Below are 20,501 nucleotides of genomic sequence, written 5' to 3'. Positions count from 1 at the left end.
AGACACCTGCTCACTGAGGAGGCTTACGGTGGGAATACTTGTGTGGGGGTCGCCGGAGGGGAACCATGCACACGGAGCACCTGGCCGGACATGAGGGTCTGGGCTCGAAAGGGCAGACTGAACTGATGTCGGCGTAAGCAGTGCTGGAGGAGCTCAGGGCTCTCGGGGAGCTCACCTGAGGAAAATATCGCACGTATCCAGTCCTGGGAGTGGAATGGCGAGCAAGCGAAGACACCGGAGCCTGGCCCATTACCGGCCACCCGTAGGGGCGAGTACATAGTCGGACACTGGCTCCACTCGGAGATTATAGAATCTGGCGAATGTGTTGGGTGTCGCCCAGCCTGCAGCTCTGCAGATGTCTGTTAGCGAGGCGCCATGCGCTAGAGCCCAAGAGGAGGCCACACTCCGGGTGGAGTGTGCCCTCACACCAAGGGGACATGGTCGGCCTTGCTGCTGGTAAGCCAAAACAATGGTGTCCACTATCCAGTGAGACAACCTCTGCTTTGAGAGAGCACTTCCCTTCCGCTCTCCACCATAACAGACAAAGAGCTGGTCTGAGGTCCTGAAACACTGCGTCATGTCTACGTAGGCGCGGAGAGCGCGTACTGGACAGAGCAATGCCAAGGCTGGGTCTGCCTCCTCCAAAGGCAGCGCTTGCAGGTTCACCACCTGATCTCGGAACAGAGTGGTAGGAACCTTGGGCACATATACCGGGCCGGGGTCTCAGGATCACGTGAGAGTTAGCCGGCCCGAACTCAAGGCACGCTTCGTCAACCGAAAATGCTTGCAGGTCCCCGACCCTCTAAGCGAGGCCAATGCGGTCAGCAGAGCCGTCTTCATAGACAAGAACTTAATCTCAGCCGACCGCAAAGGCTCAAAGGGAGGCCTCTGCAGAGCACTTAAGACTACTGAGAGGTCCCAAGAGGGAACGAGAGGAGAGCGAGGAGGATTCAGTCTCCTCGCCCCCCTCAGGAACCTGATGATCAGGTCGTGCTGCTACTTACCTTTTTGTCTCCCAGGAGATCGTGGTAGGCAGATATTGCGGCCACGTACACTTAAGGGTGGAAGGAGACAGCCTTTGTCCCACCCCCTCCTGGAGAAACGAAGCACAGACCCGATCGGGCATTTCCAGGGGTCTTCCTGGCGGGAAGAGCACCATGTGACGAAGAGGTCCCACTTCAACGCATAGAGGTGTCGTGTAGACTCTGCCCTAGCGGAAGTGATGGTAGCGACCACCGCAGGTGGAGGGCTACTCAAACCAGCCGCGTCCCGTCCAGAAGCCACACGTGGAGCTTCCAGAACGCTGGACGCGGGTGCCAAAAGGTGCCCCGTCTCTGAGTGAGGAGTCTCAGAGGAATAGGCCAGGGAGGGGCTGTCGCAAGGAGTAGCAGTTCTGAGAACCAGGTCCGGCCGTGCCAACGGGGCGACCAACATGACCTGCTCCTTGTCCTCCCTGATCTTGCACAGTACCTGTGCGAGAAGGCTCACTGGGGGAAACGCATAATTGCGTAGCCCCGACGACCAGCTGTGCGCCAGTGCATCCGTGCCGACCATAGGTCAGGGAATAATACAGGGAGCAATGGGAAGAGTCCTGGGAGGCAACAGGACTACCTGTGCGTCGCTGAACCGTTCCCATATCAGCTGGACCGTCTGGGGATGGAGTCTCCATTCTCCAGGAAGTGGCTGAAGCCGTGAGCTCGTAGGCTGCACGGTTCAGGACTCCCGGGATGTGGACAGCATGAAGGGACCTCAGATGCTTCTGACTCCAAAACCGAGATGGCGGGCGAGTTGAGACATACGGCGGGAGCGTAGACCGCCCGGCCGTGTCGTCTGTCCTGACTAGTACATGTTGACCCTTCAGCAACGCTCGGAAGCGGTGCAGGGCGAACCGTACTGCCAGCAACTCGAGGCAATTGACATGCAGAAGGCGCTGGGGTCCTATCCAGGAGCCCGTGGCTGCTTGTCCATTGCACATGGCACCCCAGCCCGTGGATGATGCATCTGTTGATACAACAAGATGCCTGGAAACTCGTTCTAAGGACACTCCGGTCCGTAGAAAACTGAGGTTCGACCACGGGGAGAGAGTCTGTAAGCAGGCCCGAGTCACTTGTACCCGGAGCGTGCCAGACCGCCATGCCCATCTCGGGACTCGATCGCGTAGCCCGTGCTGAAGCGGTCTCATATGAAGCAATCCGAGCGGCGTTACCGCGGCTGCAGATGCCATATGCCCCAGGAGCCTCTGAAACAGTTTCAGTGGAACCGCACTCTTGCCCTCGACTTGTCGAAGGGAAGTCAGCAGAGACTGCGCGCGCTCGCTCGAAAGCTGCGCGCACATGGCGACCGAGTCGATCCATACCGAGAAAAGAGATCCTCTGCGCGGGGCAAAGTTTGCTCTTCTCCCAGTTGACCCGAAGGCCCAGACGGGCTAGGTGATGGAGCACCAAATCTCTGTGTCCGCAAACCTGCTCTCGAGAGTGACCCAGTATGAGCCAGTCGTCGAGGTAATTCAGGATGCGAACCCCGTGCTGCCGAAGGGGCGCAAGGGCTGCCTCGGCAATCTTCGTAAAGACGCGAGGGGACAGAGATAGCCCGAATGGTAGAACTGCGTACTGATATGCCCGCCCCTCGAAAGCAAACCGTAGGAACGGTCTGTGTCGAGGTAGAATGGAGACATGGAAGTAGGCGTCCTTCAGGTCGATCGCTGCAACCAATCGTCTGGACGAACGCATTCGAAAAGGCGTTTCGCTGTCAACATCTTGAACGGAAACCGGTGGAGGTAACGGTTCAAGACGCACAGGTCCAGGATCGGTCAAGCCCACCGGTCTTTTTGGGTACAATGAAGTACGGGCTGTAAAACCCGGAATTCACCTCGGCTGGAGGGACAGGTTCGATCGCACCCTTCGCCAGTAGGGTGGCAACCTCCGCTCGCATGACGGGGGCATTAGCCCCGATCATAGTGGAACGGACTCCCCGGAAGCAGGGAGGAACCTGCGCGAACTGAATCGCGTAGCCGCACCTGACTGTCTTTCGCGACCCAGCGGGACAGCCCTGGAATCTGAAGCCAGGCTCCCAGGAACTGCACCAGCGGGGTCAATCGGACTACAGGTGTACCCGGAGTGGGGCAGCGATGCAGCGTTACCGACCCGGACAAGGGAGGCTGTTGGGCGTCCCGGTGTGGGGGTGCGGTTAACGGCTGCGTCCTGACAGAGGAGACCAGGGAAGGACGCGCGTTCCACTGGGGTCTGCTCTGCCAGGAGGCTGGCGACAGAGAGGGATGCGAGTGGCGGGACCCGTGGGTGGCGCGCACTGTCATCACCGGTCTCTGGGTCCTCAGAGACAGGAACATGAGTTCTTCCCAAGCGCTGCTAGCCCGGGGGCCAGCAGCGGAAGGATTTTCCCCCGGCCCTCCACCGGGGGAAGGAGAGGCCCTGCTACCATCCCCTGGGAAGAACTGGAACCCATCTCTGAGTTGTCCACCTCCAGCGGGGCGTTTAACCAGTCTGGGGAGCGGACTGGGCGACATCCTCAACCACCTCCACGGCGCGGCCCAGGTTAAGGCTGCTGCTGGGGCCGGGCGGGAAGAGGGAGGGCGCCCTCGGCGGCGAGCGGACTGAGGCGACTGAGCCGGCGGCTGGTGCAGCAGCTGGCCGCCGGGGCAGTACGTGTTACAGCCTCAGTCTGCTCTGGGGCGGCCGAGAACTGTTGGGCGCAGTTCCCAGCCGCGCCGCCGAAGAGGCCAGCCTGGGATATGGGTGAGTTGAGGGGGCGGGCCCACTCAACGTCCTCCAAATCACCAGGTAAGGCCAGGTGTTCTCCCGGACCACAGCTGTGGACATCTCCCGACCCAGGGAGCGTGTGGCCACCTTCACCGCCCGGGGGCGGGATCAGTCGCGGCACGCAGCTCAATGAAGAGCCCTGGGCCGGCTCCACCCTTGTGCATGTGCAACGGGGCGGCGGCCTGCCCGTAGCTCTGCAGGACCACGCCACCGAAGTAGACGAGCCCACAGGCTTTGGGAGGGTGCTTAGGACAGCCACACCACGCCACGTCAAGCCCTCTGTGGACACCGTAGTGCGCAACAGAGAGTTCAACAGTGGGGGTGAGGGGGCCCCAGTGTACCCTAGGCCGCGGCCCCATCAAGGGCAGAGAAGGCGGAGGAGGCCACCAAACGATCGCGGGAAGCACGGGGACTTCCAGGACCGCGTGATCTCCTCATGCACCTCGGGAGCGAAAGGCATTGGGGGCGGGGCCCAACAGCTGTCGGGTGCCGTCCCCAAAAACCAATCGCGCAACCACGAGCACTCGCGACTGGGCGGAGTTCCACACCAGCGCGAGACTCGCGGCTGCCCGAGATAACATGGCTGTCAACCTTAGGTCGGATCAGGCAGCGCTGACACACCCGGAGGCGGAGCACAACTCCTAATCGTCATCCCCAAAGGACTCCAGCCCACCTTGGGATGCGGCGATCGACATCTCACTGCTATCTGGAGCGTGGACGAAACGAACGAGGCGTCAGAGACGGGCCGCTGTTTCAGTCCAACACTCGCGGGTTTAAGCAATGTGCGAGAGGGGGCGTGGCCCGAGGAATGATCGTCGGGGTTCTTAATACCACGGCACCGCACTCAGGTCACCCTGGCCACCAGCCAAAGTACCACCTCACTTGGAGACGGTAGATTGGGGTGTGGCAGAGGGGACTCTCTCTCCTCACGGAGATCACTGAGTCTCGACCGCAACATCGCGATGGTCACGTTCCCGCAGTGGGAACATGACGCATCCACAAACACTGCCCGAACGTGCTGAAGCCCAAACACATCGAGCAGTGAATGTGCCCATAGACAGCAACGGAGATCGATCGCACCCGGAAGTGCACGGGCGAACCGTCTTGAAAAAGACGTGCCACGCGCAAGTTCTTTTTGTGAGAGGAAAGCTCTGCAGAGTGCCGAAGCGCCCAGGGAAACACACACACAGCTGTTGCAGATCACTGCACAGATCAGCAGGCAGGCAGCATGAGATCGCTGGAACGCGCCGTAACACCAACACCCTGGAGAACCGCTGGTCTCGAAGACTGAAGAGAAGACTTCAGAATTCAGGCTTGTAGGAGTGAAGAGATCCTCTTGGCTCCAAAGCAGAAACATAATGCGATGTTGCCAGCGTACTTCCTGATATACCTACGAGGTGGGGCGGAGTTACGCATGCAAATTCCGCATGCCCATGGCATTGGCACTGCCATTGGGCGCTGTTGAATACGAAGAAGATGATTGGCTTCTAAGCGAAACCCCCATTCGTTAGTCACTAACGTACGTCGTAGTGACTGAACGAAAGGGAACTGGCTGGGCCCCAGTTAGACAGCCCAGGTGACGCCCATATGGGCCCCACATGACTGTGCTGGCTGGGTACGACTGACAGACTGCAACGGTTGGAGTTAAAAATCTTAATTTGTGTTCTACTGAAGAAACAAAGACACCTATAAATTGGAGGCCCTGGGGCTAAGCAGATAAACATCAAATTAAAATTTTTGTGTGAAGTGGTGAACTATCCCTTTAAGGTTTTAAATAAATGTTTGAATAGTATACAAGTAAGAAAATAATACACTGATAGCCTACTTTTAAACAAACTAAACCGCCAATAGGTGGTGGCAAGTGACCGTCTTAATGAGTGAGTCATTGAGTCATTCTTTCAAATGATTTGTTCAAAACGCTAAATCGAAAAAAAATTAACATTTAGAATTTTTACCCCAGTTTCTTCAGTGAGCTGTTATGCTCATCATCACTGATTACACTGAATGTAGCTAATAAAATCTGAATCATTCTTGTGTTTCGATGCTTTCCTAGTTATTTTTTATCACTAAAGTTCTACCCCCGTTGTTGAATGTTGAACAGTTAAAAGACAGTGGGGAAAAATAGGTTAAGCTTATCATTTCCCTTTTTTCTTTTTTTGCTCAGCGCCCCAGAACGCTTCCCACATCTATCCATTTTGCTCCAGCAATGTGGTTGGAAACCCGTGCCCTAGAGGATCCCAAATTGTAAAACTGTAATTTATGAGACTCTTACTGTACCTGAGCTGTGAGATGTAGGGCAGACACTGGAGGAATCCCCTCACTTCACTCTCTTCATCTGTCCAGTCTCTCAGCTCTACTGGTTTCTTCTCTGTTTGGAGTTTCAGCACTTCTAGGAGGATGGAGCTCTTTCTCTCTGAAAGGTTTACGCTCCAGACTGCAGGAGCTGACTGATAAACGGGATGAAATGCTGGGAGGACACTCCTGTCTGTTTGAGTCTCATAGTCCTTCACATGTGAGTACAGATCCAGCAGGAAATCCCAATTCCCATAGTACATGTATGAGAATAATGTCTCCATAGATGGTTCTATAATTTCCTTTGGTAAAGTAGGCACTTGAAAAGAAAGATTCAATGCCAGTAACCTTTTTTTAATTTCTGTTTCACTGAATGACCCGCTCTGTTGAGGAGAGAATCTGTAGAAAGAGAATAATTACAACAGGCACTTACGACCATTTTTCCTGCAGGTGAGGCTATTTTTTGAAAAATTATTTCTGATTATGCACTGCTTGCTTAGGCAACACGAAAAGTGAAGCACTCAAACACAGCGCTACTCGATTGAATCATGCAGAAGAGACCTATCATCTGCATGGTCCAATGGACACACAAAACACAGACATGATTGAACTGTGCACACACTTCTCAAACCAGTTTAAATCACAGTGCAATCCAGCCCTTTTGAATGTGGCAATGAATTATCCATGACATTGGTCCTATCTCTACCCCAAATTATTTTCTGATTTTGACATACAGTATTCTATATAATGTATTAAAAAAAGATAGGGAATACAATTTATTGTTTGCAGTCTATAGCTATTTATAGTTCTTAAATGTCTTTAGGCAACTATAAATACTACAGTCTGTTTTACAGAAACTATAATTACATCCAACCACAGTAATGAGGGGCCATGCATGATTTAACAACTGAAACTAGATATATTATGAAATAATTATAAAACCTGGACCTCCATGATTTATGGACCAAGCTAACAAGACTGATTACCTTCAAGTGTTAGTTCACTCCACAATTCTGCCATTAATTACACACCCTCATGTCATTCTAAACCCGTAAGACTTTCGTTCAACTGAGAGCTTTATGTCCCTCCATTGCCATACTATGCAACTACCATTTTCAAGCCCCAGGAAAGAGTACAACTTGTAATAAAACTTTTACCTCAGTTGTGAGATGTAGGGCAGACACTGGAAGAATCCTCTCAATGTATGCTCTTCATCTGTCCAGTCTCTCAGCTCTACTGGTTTCTTCTCTGTTTGGAGTTTCAGCACTTCAATGAGGATGGAGGTCTTTCTCTCTGAGAGCTTTATGCTCCAGACTGCAGGAGCTGACAACTGATAAACTGACTGTAATGCTGGAAGGACACTCCTGCCTGTTTGAGTTTCATAGTCCTTCACATGTAAGTACAGATCCAGCAGGAAATCACACTGATTCATCGGATACAGGCAATCATCTTTAAAATACTTTTCATCAAAGGGGAAAGATGTGTAGCTGCACACAGATGTGAACCAATCAAAATCATCTTCAGTGTTTTTTTCAAAATATGATGCAGCAATCAGTTTCACTAGAAACTGGAAAGACCTTTTCTTCTCAAAGGAAACAAAGGGATAGAATCTGTGGAGACACAAATTTAAATACTCGATCAATGTCTAGGGCAGGTGATTAAAAATGGCAAGTGATTCCTCCTATAGGACTTCTGCAGGTTTAATGAAGGTCAATTTAACTATCATTATATTTATATTTACTCCAACAGATCACCACTACTTTTTATTTATTGTACAAAAAGTAACACAAGGATTGAGTATTTTACCCAGCGGACAGAATAACTATTAACTGTAGATCAGATCCATTGTATCACTACATTCCTTTATGTTATGTCACTTCAGTGAGTGTTTGTGTCAGGGTTCTCCTCTGACAGCTCTGTATGTTTTGTCTTTGCTTAATGTGTCTTTGTTTGTGTTGTGCATGAACACATGGCTTTGTCTTGGTTTGTGTTTGCCATGTGCTCCCTGTGTCCTGCCTCCTTGTTTCCTGTTACCACACCCCCTTGTTTAGTCCTTGGCTGTTTCCGAAATCGCCCCCTATACCCTCATTCACTATTCCCTACATTAGTCCACTGATATAGTCCACTTCGAAAACGAGTGAGTGATTTCGGACACTAAGTGCGCCGGAAAGGCTGCCGTTCCTCGAACTGCGTCATCGTGACGACACTTTGGGGAACGCCCCTCGCGTCAAGCGTCTGAAGCAACTGTAGAATCAGCCCAATCCGATTGGTGTTGCGTGATGACGTAGTATGTGACGGCATACCCGGAAGATACAAAGAGACGTCTGAACGAAACAGAGATAGCTTTTTTGCTCTTCAGCGTGAGCGCTCTGTTTGTTCAGTCTGAAGGTGTTGTTGCAACGTGAAAGCAAGTGTTTAAAATATATTATGGCGAGCGAGCGTTTCAGGCTGTGTGTGCACCCGTGTCCGCGCTACATTACGGGCACGGACACACATCAGCTTTGTGTACAGTGTCTCGGCGTGCAGCACGCCCAGGCCGCTCTTGAGGGGGCGGCTTGCGGTGATTGTGAACTGCTGCCGCTGAGGGTGCTGCGCTCGCGGCTGGCCGTCTTTGAGGAGACCGGTCAGCCTTGTGAGCCCCGCGGTTCTGGGCCTGCGTCTGTTGAGGCAGCACGGCGCCGTAGATCGTGGGGCTCACAGCGGGATCTGTCAAGAGGATATGGGACTGCTGAGGCATCCTCACTATCCTCCTCTGACGATTCTGATATCCTCCCGCCCCGTGTGGAAGCCCGCGATGCGGCTTCTTCCCGCGGGGCGGAGGATCCGGTTCTCAGGCTGTCTGACTCTGAGGAGTCAGACAATTTGAGGATCGAGGTGGATGATGTGGGGCTTTCGCCACCCCACACACCCGCTATAGAGGAGCTGGTGGAGGTTTTAACCCACGCTGTGGCCAAACTGAGTTTGGATTGGCCACAAGAAATAGTGGACATCCAGCCACCATCTAAGCTGGATGAACGCTTTTTCAGGCGTCGGGTTCTTCCTTTTTTCCCCGATCTGCATAACGAGTTGTGTAGATCGTGGGAAAAACCCTTCTCAGCCCGTGTGGCAAATCCCCCAGTACTCGACTTTGCTAATGTGCTGGGGACGGCTGAGTTGGGGTATGCAGCGTTGCCACAGGTGGAAGAGGCGCTTGCGGGCCACCTCTCACCCGGGGCCGCTGCATCATTGAAGGCTCCGTTGCTGCCCACTAAACCTTGCCGCGACACGTCCAAGTTAGTCGGCAGGGCTTTTAGTGCGGCAGGTCGTGCTGCTGGTTGTCTGCACACCATGGCGGTCCTGCAGGCATACCAAGCCGACCTCCTCAAAGAGCTGGATGAGGGCGAGGGACCATCTCCAGATGACGTCACCGAGCTCAGGAAGGCAACGGATTTGTCTCTCCGCATTACCAAAGAGACGGCTCGCGCTGTGGGCCACTCTATGGCTGGAATGGTATGCGTTGAGAGGCATCTCTGGCTGACGCTGTCGGGAATCAAGGAGAGCGAGAAACATTTTCTCCTTGATGCTCCGATCTCGCCTTCTGGCCTCTTCGGCGGGGCAGTGGATACTGTCGTCGAGAGGTTTCAGGAGGCGAGGAGGCGAGGAAGCAGTCAGCCGCCTTCCAGAAGTTCTTCCCTCGCCGCTCGGGCTCTGCAGTTAGAGCAGGCCCGGGTGGGCAGCCCGGACCCTCGTCCAGCTCATCGCACCGCGATGTGCAGAGGCAGAGTGTCGCCTCCCGCGCCCCTTCCGAGGGAGCTTGGCAAAGGAGGCGGCGTTCTCGCAGGAAGCCTTCTCAGCCTAAGAGCGACCTGAGGGACGTCATCCAGGCTAAGAAGGCTCCCAAGCGGTCCTAGCTTCGGCAGGACCGCTGAGAGTCATCCCCCACAGGGTGGAGCGATCGAGGTCGTTTCCACTCTGGGACTCTCGGGGAATCGTTGCTGCGCTCCCGATGTCCAAGACGTTTCGGGCCGCATCTATTCCCTGCGCGCGCGCACTGAACCAGTCGCCTCCATTAGGACTTGCGACAGTTCAGCAGCCGCGTGCGCCCTACGGACCTCTTCCCCGACGGCACCCTGCCGGTCAGCCGCTTCAGGGAGTTGGGGTAGAGGCTCGATTAACACCCGAGGCTGGCCTCGAGAGGCTAGTTCCCTTAGTAGATTATCTCGGCGCATGGTCATGCCTTCCGGGTATATCTGCATGGGCCCTGCGTACTGTGGAACGGGGTTACAGACTGCAGTTCGGTTTCCCTCCCCCGAAATTCAACGGGGTGGTTCGAACTGTGGTCGGTCCCGAGCAGGTGCGGGTGATGGAGCAAGAAGTACGCTCTCTGCTGGTCAAGGAGGCTATAGAATATATTCCTCCACCAGACAGGGAGTCCGGGTTCTACAGCCGGTACTTCATAGTTCCCAAGGAGGATGGGGGGTTGCGTCCAATTCTAGATCTCAGGCACCTGAACTGGTCTCTGAGGAGATACAGGTTCAGGATGCTCACAATTCCAGCCATCGTGACTCAGATCCAGTTCGAGGACTGGTTCGTCACGATAGATCTGAAGGACGCATACTTCCATATCTCCATCCTTCCAGCTCACAGGAAGTTCCTGCGGTTCGCTTTCGGGGGCGAAGCATACCAGTATCGGGTTCTTCCTTTCGGCCTAGCTCTCTCCCCTCGCACCTTCACGAAGTGTATGGATGCAGCACTGGCTCCGTTGAGACTCCAGGGCATCCGTATACTCAATTATATCGACGACTGGCTGATTTTGGCTCAGTCGTACGATATGGCGTATAGAGATTTTTAATCTCAATGAGTTTTATTCTGGTTAAATAAAGGTAATGGCGGTTCGACATCGAGATGTCGTTCTAGCCCACATAAGGTGCTTGGGTCTCAGACTCAACACGAAGAAGAGCGTGTTGACGCCCTCCCAGAGGACTACGTTCCTGGGGGTTGTATGGGATTCGATGCTGATGCGGGCACAGCTGTCCCCCGCACGCGTGGAGTCCATACTGGCGATGGTCTCGAGAGTGAAACTGGGCCGCAGCCTCACTGTGAAGCAGTTTCAGAGACTGCTGGGTCTCATGGCAGCGGCAGCCAACGTGATTCCGTTCGGTCTGCTCTACATGAGACCCTTCCAGTGGTGGCTGAGAACCAAGGGGTTTTCCCCCAGGGGGAATCCTTTCCGCATGATCAGGGTAACGCGCAGATGCCTTCGTTCCCTCGTCATGTGGATGAAACCTTGGTTCCTGTCCCAGGGGCCAGTGTTGGGAGCGTCGTGTTGCCGGAAGTCCGTTTCAACAGACGCTTCCCTCACTGGTTGGGGCGCGGTCATGGAAGGCCGCTTTTCCAGGGGTCTGTGGGGGACCCGGCATTCTTCCTGGCATATCAATTGCCTGGAAATGCTGGCGGTCTACAAGGCTCTGAGGAGCTTTCTCCCGGACCTCCGCGGCCACCATGTCCTGATCCGATCCGACAACATGTCGGCAGTATCGTATCTAAACCACCAGGGGGGCCTGAGGTCGCGCCCTCTTTGCAGACTGGCGCATCAGGTCCTTCTGTGGTCCCAGGGGAAGTTGTCATCCCTCAGGGCGATGTACATTCCCGGGGACCAAAATCAGGGAGCAGACATCCTGTCGAGGCAGGGGCTGAGGCCCGGGGAATGGCGACTCCACCCCGAGGTGGTGGAGGCTATGTGCGAGCGGCTGGGCCCGGTGGAAGTGGATCTATTTGCGTCTCAAGAGACGTCCCACTGCCCGCTGTGGTTCTCCCTCACTCATCCGGCCCCACTGGGGCTGGATGCCATGGCACAGACGTGGCCGAGGCTGCGTCTATACGCTTTTCCCCCGATTGCTCTGCTCCCGGGAGTTCTGGAACGTGTCCGCCGGGAGGGCGTCAGCCTTCTCTTAGTAGCACCCCGGTGGCCCACTCGAGTATGGTTCTCTGACATCATCGACCTGCTGGACGGTCCCCCATGGCAGGTCCCTCTGAGGAGGGACCTGCTGTCTCAGGCCAGGGGTACGATTTTCTACCCCCGGCCAGAGGTATGGGATCTCTGGGTCTGGCCCCTGAGGGGGCTCAGTTCCTAGCAGAGGGCATGTCGGCAGGTGTTGTGGAGACCCTACTCAGTTCCAGAGCTCCATCCACCAGGAGGTTGTACAGCCTAAAGTGGAATGTATTTTCCACTTGGTGTAGAGAGCGGGAGGTGAACCCAGTTAACTGCCCGGTGGCTTCAGTGCTGGAGTTCCTTCAAGACCGCTTCTCCGCCGGTCTTTCCCCGTCCACACTTAAGGTGTATGTGGCTGCCATTGGGGCTTTCCACGCACCTTTAGGTGATGCGACGTTGGGAAGGCACCATCTGGTTGTACGTTTCCTCCATGGGGCTCGGAGGATGAGGCCTGCGGCTCATTCCAGGGTCCCAACCTGGGACCTGGCAGTGGTGCTCGAGGGGTTGGCTGAGGCCCCCTTTGAGCCGCTGGAGTCGGCTGAGGCGAGAATACTGACCTTCAAGGTGGCTTTTCTCCTTGCCATCACTTCTCTGAGGAGAGTGGGGGACATCCAGGCCTTGGCGATCACGCCGACTTGCCTGGAGTTTGCCCCTGGCATGGTTAAAGCCATCTTGCATCCCAGCCAGGGCTACGTGCCCAAGGTGCCATCTAACAGGGCAAGGTCAGTGGTTCTCCAGGCATTCCATCCTCCACCTCACGTGACGGCGGAAGAGAGCAGACTTCACCTCCTCTGCCCCGTGCGGGCATTGAGGATTTACTTGGAGAAGTCTGCTCAGTGGAGAAAGTCAGACCAGCTGTTGGTGTGTTTTGTTTCACCCAAGAAAGGGCTGCCTGCGTCAAAGCAGACGATCAGTAACTGGATTGTCCAGGCTATAGCCATGGCTTATCGGGTGCGCAACCTGCCTTCACCCTTAGCCGTGAGGGCCCATTCTACCAGGAGCATGGCCTCCTCGGTAGCCCTCCTTTCTGGGGCCTCTATGCAAGACATCTGCGAGGCAGCTGGGTGGGCCACACCTCACACCTTCATTCGTTTTTATAGTCTGCAGACGCCTGGCGCGAGAGTGCTCGCCCCCTAGTTGTGCCTGGTTCCAGCTTCACACTGGGGTGGGTATGATTGGTGCGGGATAATTGGTACTCGTTCCCCAAAGTGTCGTCACGATGACGCAGTTCGAGTTCCCTCGAAGGGGAACGTCTCGGGTTATGACTATAACCCTTGTTCCCCGGGAAGGGAATGAGACACTGCGTCTCGTGTCCACCCAATCATCAGAGCGCTCGCTTCATCGCAAAGAACGCTATCTCTGTTTCGTTCAGACGTCTCTTTGTATCTTCCGGGTATGCCGTCACATACTACGTCATCACGCAACACCAATCGGATTGGGCTGATTCTACAGTTTCTTCAGACGCTTGACGCGAGGGGCGTTCCCCAAAGTGTCGTCACGATGACGCAGTGTCTCGTTCCCTTCTCTGGGAACAAGGGTTATAGTCATAACCCGAGACGTTTTTGCAGTTTGTGCTTGCTGTTTGGCAGCTCCAGTAATAATGAAAAGATTTATCCTGAACTCTGCTACGGAGACTAGCATGTAACCATAATCAAACAATATAATAATCATCTTAAAAAGGATCATTTATACCTGTATGCATGATATTGGGCTGGACCAGTGCGGTTCGGAAGATGGATGGATGATTGATTAAGCTGTGGGCACTATTTGAGGGAACAGCAATTTAGTGGTGTCCGAAACCATAGTGGACGTTATTAAGTGCACTCATTCAATCCCACAAAGCACCACAATAACGAGTTTGCAACCGATGTATGCTCGACGGCTAGAGAATACCCATAATGCACTGTGAGAGTCGCGCCGTGCATTGAATGAATTCCCGCGTTTCGCCAGGAGATGGCATCGACTCACACACTTTTTAAGACCAATGATATTGGGCCCACTCACTTATATCGTCTCTAATTGAGCACGTCTGTTTACATACCCTGATAAACACTGATTAAACGCGTTAGAAGCTTTATTTTCACTTTTCTAATATTTTCTTCATATTCATAGAAAATAAATTCCTTTCCGATCTGATATATGATGGAAAAAAGGATCAGTGCGAGTTTGGCAAAAGGCATATTCGAACCTCTGATCAATTTGCGTCAAATCTTAACACCATGCGTCTTACCCCTACACTATTGCTGCTGATGAAGATTGTGTGTTCCGTAGGTGTGTCTTCCTCAATCAGACGTTTAAACAAGCCGATATATTTTTTTTAAAGGTCCCATGGGATGGCATTTTTCTATTATTTTATAATGTTTCCTGAGGTGTACTTATATTGTTAGTATGACTTTTACATCATAAAATGTCATAATTTAGAAATAAAAGGCATTTTTTCTATACTGCTGTTTGCCCTGTGGCTGAATGCCCTGCTTCAAGAGGCGTGTCTGCTGTGAGACTTCAGTAAAAACGCCCACTGTTGTGATTGGCTGATATCTTTGCATTTTAAATGAGCGGAGGGGGCGTGGTTTAACAAGGTCTACGAGGCAGGAGCAGGCACGAGCTGCTGCCAGAGAGACGGATGGACCTGAGTTCACTTCACATCAGTTCTCAGCATGTCTGAACTGTTGTAGTTACAGCATATACTTCAGGTTATTAGTCTATTTCTAGTCAGAGGGACTGTCACTCATTTCAGAAAGTTAGTAACTTTAGTAAATTATGGATCAGTGCTGACTGGAGACGCGAAACGTTTAGAACGATTCAGTCCGATTTGGTGAACTGATTCGGTTCACTAAAAAGAACTGGTTCAAAAGAAAGATCGTTCGCGAACCGGACATCACTAATGTACCAGAGACTGAGCTCAGCGATTGCTAACAAAGTTATTTATAGTACCTACTGAGTTATGAGAGCGCTGTCAGTCAGCGCGAGTTTATTGTGTTTGTATCTGAGAGTTCTGAATAAACACGAGTCCCAGTCACGCCGAGTCCGTCTTCATCATTATTACCAACTTTGTAACACATGCAAAGTACCATTACAGCTGTCGAGATGAACGAGTTAAAAGTAAGTGTTGATAATAGCATTATTTTTAAAATAAAATAAAAGCGTCAGTGACGCGCGTTGAGTACACAGCGCAAACAAAGACACAACAGCAGTAATCGAATGTAATCCAGTTTATTGTGGGGCTAGGCTGGCTAGCCCGGATATGCTCACCGTTACCCCCCTTCTGCTTAATCTCACGCCGCGTTTGGTGCCTCCGCTGTGGGCCAGGTGCAGTACTGGGGGTCGGGGATGTTGAAGGCCACCGGCCAGTGCAGCCCGAGCTTCGGCGTGTGTGAAGTTTATCTCTAAAGATCTGACTCTGCCGATGTTGAGCAGAAACTCATGACTGTATGAACATTTTAGAACCGATAAGACGCGACGAGGACGTACAAAAACACTGACTCACAAGATAGAAAACACGAAAACACCGTTCTGTCTGGAGAGAGAGAGCTGCGTGTGCACGAATAATAAATAATTAGCTACACATCAGAAATCACTGATCACAGATCAGAAGGAACTGAAAAAAGACTTCTGTTTTCATTTGTACATCCAAACACTGAGAAACTGCCAGCATTCACTCATTCACAAGCCATGATCTCTCGAGCGCTTGCATGGGCGTGCCAGATTCTCTGGGTGGAGGAAAGGGAGGTAACCTTTCCTGCTTGGACGTCAAACCAGGAGACTTCAGGATTGGCTCGTCTGGCCTGTCATTTTCTCAAAGGCAGAGAAAGACAGCCAGAACTCGGTTTTACACCGATCAACATTTCTATCCACTTGGGGACAATATTCAGGCTAGGGGAACTCATATTAATGTTGAAAAACCTCATAAAATGAAAATTTAATGCCATGGGACCTTTAAATTGCATCTACTCCAGTAAAATGTTTCTGTTAAAGGACCCACCGACATTTTTTTGCTTCTGACGCCCATAATATAAATAGTAGCCTACTATAAAGTATGAAATATATAGTCCTACTATACTATATATATATATATATATATATATATATATATATATATATATATATATATATATATATATATATATATATATATATATATATATATATATATATATATATATATATATATTATACTATATACAAATACTATTATTTTTTTAATTAAATGCTTACTAGTTACTTTATTATTCCCCTTTCCAAGTAAGTTCAGTGCCACACAAGTAAAGAGTTATAGGGTTAACTTTAAGCTTGTTGGCTTGTTTTTGGAGTAGTGGAGTAATGGAGAATGAGGGTACATAGGGCGAATCGGACAGCAGTAAGTTCATTCATTCAGGGCGCAGCTCTCACAGTGCGTTGAGAGTACACCGTCTGGTTGAGTGAGAGAACGATTCAAAAGCATAAGGAGTTGTTTCTCGTTTGCTCTCGAAATGCTCTCGCGGGACTTTGCTGTCATACGCCGATCCTGCATCGAACAAGCATATTCTCCAGCGCGTACATCTACTGTACACTCGTTATTGCGGTGCATGGTGGGATTGAATGAGTGCACTCAAAAACGTCCACTATTGTTTCGGACACCACTACAAATGGATGTTCACTCAAATAGTGCCCTATTTAAGGGTATAGGGGGCGATTTCGAACACAGCCCTTGTCTAGTCCTCATTGATTAACTGATTGTGTGCTCACCTGTTCCTTGTCTGAGTGTGTTCACCCTTTCCTCATGTTCTCTGCTCCTGGTTTGTCTGAGTGCGTTCACCTGTTCCTCATGTTCTCTGCTCCCTTTATAAAGTGTGTTCTTTTCCTCATGTGGTTGCTGGTTCGCTATACGTTGTACCTACACATTGTTATGCTAGTATTGCTAAGTGTTTGTGCTGCCTTTCGGTCTTGTTTTCTGTGTCTCTAGTTCCTGTCCTGCAAGTAGAGCTTCCCTGGCAGCTTGCTCTCCTTGCCTAGCTGCAAGCTTGGAGAGTTTCCTGATAAGACCTGACTGCATTGCTCTAGGATTCCTGCCTGGCCATCGCTGGTATCCTCTGGTCTCATACTGCTCTGTCAGAACTTCTCTCCACCACCTTCTGGAGCTAGTAATAGTGGCTGCTCTTCCTGCCTGTGATTGTGCTCCTAACCCGTCTACTGTTTGGACCGTGTTCATCTCCTCACCATTTCTTGTCTTGTCTGCTGTTTGTCAATAAACCCATGATCACTCATTCCTGCATTTGAGTCCTCTCTCATAGAACTGTGACGGTTTGAAGAGAACAACAAAAAAATCTTAAATCTTAAAAGTAACATTTTTTTTTTTTTACAATAAATCATTGCTTCCGTCAGGGCTTCATTTCTAAATTCTGAGGTCCTGGAACAAGGGGGTGATAGATCCGGCAAGTTAGTGAGGTAGTAAATAGTGAGGTAGAGAAAAATAATGGAACATTTCCATCCTGGATATAAATGGGACATGCAAATATACTCTAAGAATTAAGATAATTAACATAAAATAATGTGTTAGGTGAAGATTATCTTGATTTTTGCATTTGTTAAAATGTGTATTAAGGTGGAAACAGTTTATTAGCACACTGATGACATTGTGACCATTTGTGCATGTAAAAAACATGGCATTATGCATTAAGCCCAATAAAAGGTCTGACCAGCTTAGCCCTTGAAATTTGAACGGAAAATGGAAGTTTGAACTCTGGTCATAGTCATCTTGCACCCAGGTGCTTGCAGGTATTTTCGGAGGTGCTCTGCTAGCAACGATTTAAAGAGGACTCAAATTTGAAAATATCCATAGCCACTTGCAAGCACAAGTTTCAGAAAACCACTTATTTTCTCTATACGTTATGCCAACGCTTTAAATGGATAGTTCATCTAAAAATGAAAATGCATCAAAATTCTCATGAGAATTTACCCTCATGCCTCATGTATATGACATGCATTGGAAATGCAAATATCAGTCATATCCAATAAAGCATTGCCAAAACACTGCATGGATTACTTTTAGCTGATTTTCTCCTACTTAAAAAAAAATACATTTTAACAAATACATAGTACGTTTTTCAAGCATCAAACGAGTGCCACCCATTCACTTACATTATATGATCTCACAAAGATTGATTATTTTCCTAGAAATCATTGTTTGTGTTTATCTGAAAAAAGAAAGCCATATATATGAGGCATGAGGGTAAATGATGAGACAATTTTCATTTTTAGATGAACTATCCCTTTAAAGCGCTGGAATAAAATGCAAGTGATCACCACCAAATATACACAAATAAATAACTTAGATATGGTTCGGGTAATCAGTTAAAATGTGACCACCAACTTTTGTCAATATTTTTTACTTTTAAACACAAGTGGAATGTTGTGACAACCTTTAAAGTTTTACTCACACCACTAATGAATTCAACACCTGCATTGCAGTTCAGTCAGTTACTGTGATGACGTGAAATGCAGTTCTGCTGTTTGTATTCACACATTTATTATTTAGTTGATTTAAAAAAATGAGTGGGCCAAATTAAATCAAATTAAATCAAACCCAGAGTGTATTTTCCCATAAAACTCTCACCTGAGCTGTGAGATATAGGGCAGACACTGGAGGAATCCCCTCACTTCACTCTCTTCATCTGTCCAGTCTCTCAGCTCTACTGGTTTCTTCTCTGTTTGGAGTTTCAGCACTTCTAGGAGGTTGGAGCTCTTTCTCTCTGAGAGGTTTATGATCCAGACTGTAATGATATGAATAATGAAGTGTTAACATCAATCAATCAATGTTTATAAAGCACTTTAAAACAACCGGAATGGACCAAAGTGCTGTACAGCAAAAAATCCATAACTCATAATAAATAAAATACAAATAAAACAGATTCGAGACAAACCGCAATATCATAGAAACAATAAAATGAAACAAAATGTCAACGTCAGGCATCAAAGGCCAAGGAGTAAAGGTGGGTTTCAAGACACAATTTAAAAATAGACAGCGAAGAGGCCTGTCTAATGGGCAGTGGCAGATCATTCCACAGTTTAGGAGCTGCCACAGCAAAGGAACGGTCCCCTCTAAGCTTACGCTTTTTTTGGGCACATTCAGGAGCAGTTGATCAGCTGACCTGAAAGAATGGATGGGTGTATAAGGCCCTGATCAGACAGAACGCGTTTTTGCAGTGAGAGGCGCCTTTTTGGAATAGATTTCTGATGGCAGAGAGCGTGATGCACGCTTCTTATGTGCCCCAGTCGCCTCACGTTTTTGATGGAGCACTCTGAGAGCATGAAGAAAAAAAAGAAAACTCTGAGCAGAAAAGCGCCCGACGTCATCGTGTTTTTTCCCCCAGTGTCCAATCGAATGAATGGAGAGGCGGTGTGGTACGCGTTCTGTGAGATCGGGGCCTAAGGGTGTAGCAGCTCAGAGATGTAAGGTGTGGCAAGACCATTTAGGGATTTAAAAACAAATAAAATTATTTTGAAGTGGATCCTAAAATGTATGGGCAGCCAGTGGAGTGCGGCTAAAATGGGTAAAAATGTTTCTTGTGTTTACGTGTTTCAGGTTATAAGACGCCCTAGGAGGTTAGTGATGGTTGGCTTGATGTGTTGGGCCAATGCACCCAATTCAACAGGAGGGGTCCGTGTGGTGCCACCAAAAATCAACACTTCTGTCTTTTTTGCATTTAAACTTAAAAAATTAAGAGCCATCCAGGCCTTTATGTCGTCAAGACACTCGAGTAGCGTTCTGACAGTTTCATTCTTTTTAGAGGCACATACATCTGGCTATCGTCCGCATAACGGTGGAATGATATGCCATGCTTCCTAATTATAGGACCAAGCAGGAGCAAATACAGAGAGGAGAGAAGAGGGCCTAAAACTGAGCCCTGTGGGACCCCACAAGAGAGAGGAGCAGAGGAGGACTCAGAGTCACCACAGCTGACACAGAAAGTCTGACCTTTCAAGTAGAACCTGAACCATTAGAGCGCTATGCCTTTGATGCCCACCCACCGTTCCAAACGAGAGATCAGGACTTCATGGTCCACTGTGTCAAACGCAGCAGTTATATCAAGAAGCACAAGAATAACACAATCACCAGAGTCAGTAGCTTTTTAAAAGAACAGATTCTGTGCTGTGTAGCGTTTTAAACCCGGACTGGAAAACATAGAGAATATTGTGGTCTTTCAAAAAGGCCATTAACTGACTGCAAACTATCTTTTCAAGAATTTTTGAAAGAAAAGGTAGTTTGGCGATAAGCCTAAAATTAGCAGCAGCAATACAAAAGATGGTTTGGTTACACTTTATTTTAAAGAGACAGTTACATTGTACTTACTCAAATAAGTACTGAAAAATATGAATTAACTACATGCACTTACTATAGAGTTACAGTTAGGGTTTGGCTTAGGATGAATTACTTAACCCTTAATCGTCCCTCAAGTAGGGTTTACGTTTGAGTCCCTCGGGGT

The 20,501-nt window shown here is 49.9% G+C and overlaps 1 protein-coding gene across 20 annotated transcripts in view; it reads right to left on the bottom strand.

Annotated features, from left to right (window-relative positions):
- The window catches only part of LOC307130835 (uncharacterized protein), a 154,349-nt gene that overhangs the window by 119,040 nt on the left and 14,808 nt on the right, over positions 1 to 20,501 (bottom strand). For all 20 annotated transcript variants that reach the window (XM_079824060.1, XM_079824065.1, XM_079824070.1 and 17 more), the window contains 3 exons: positions 18,632 to 18,788; positions 7,226 to 7,678; positions 6,054 to 6,467 (listed from right to left, as the gene is read on the bottom strand). In XM_079824060.1, the coding sequence (XP_079680186.1) occupies positions 6,054 to 6,467; positions 7,226 to 7,678; positions 18,632 to 18,788 (1,024 nt within the window). The remainder of the gene's footprint in view (positions 1 to 6,053; positions 6,468 to 7,225; positions 7,679 to 18,631; positions 18,789 to 20,501) is intronic.

This window comes from Gobio gobio, assembly GCF_949357685.1.
Source record: "Gobio gobio genome assembly, chromosome: 8".
NCBI lineage: Eukaryota > Metazoa > Chordata > Actinopteri > Cypriniformes > Gobionidae > Gobio > Gobio gobio.
Note: the sequence above shows the minus strand (reverse complement) of the source record. Positions and strands in the feature narration are given on the sequence as shown.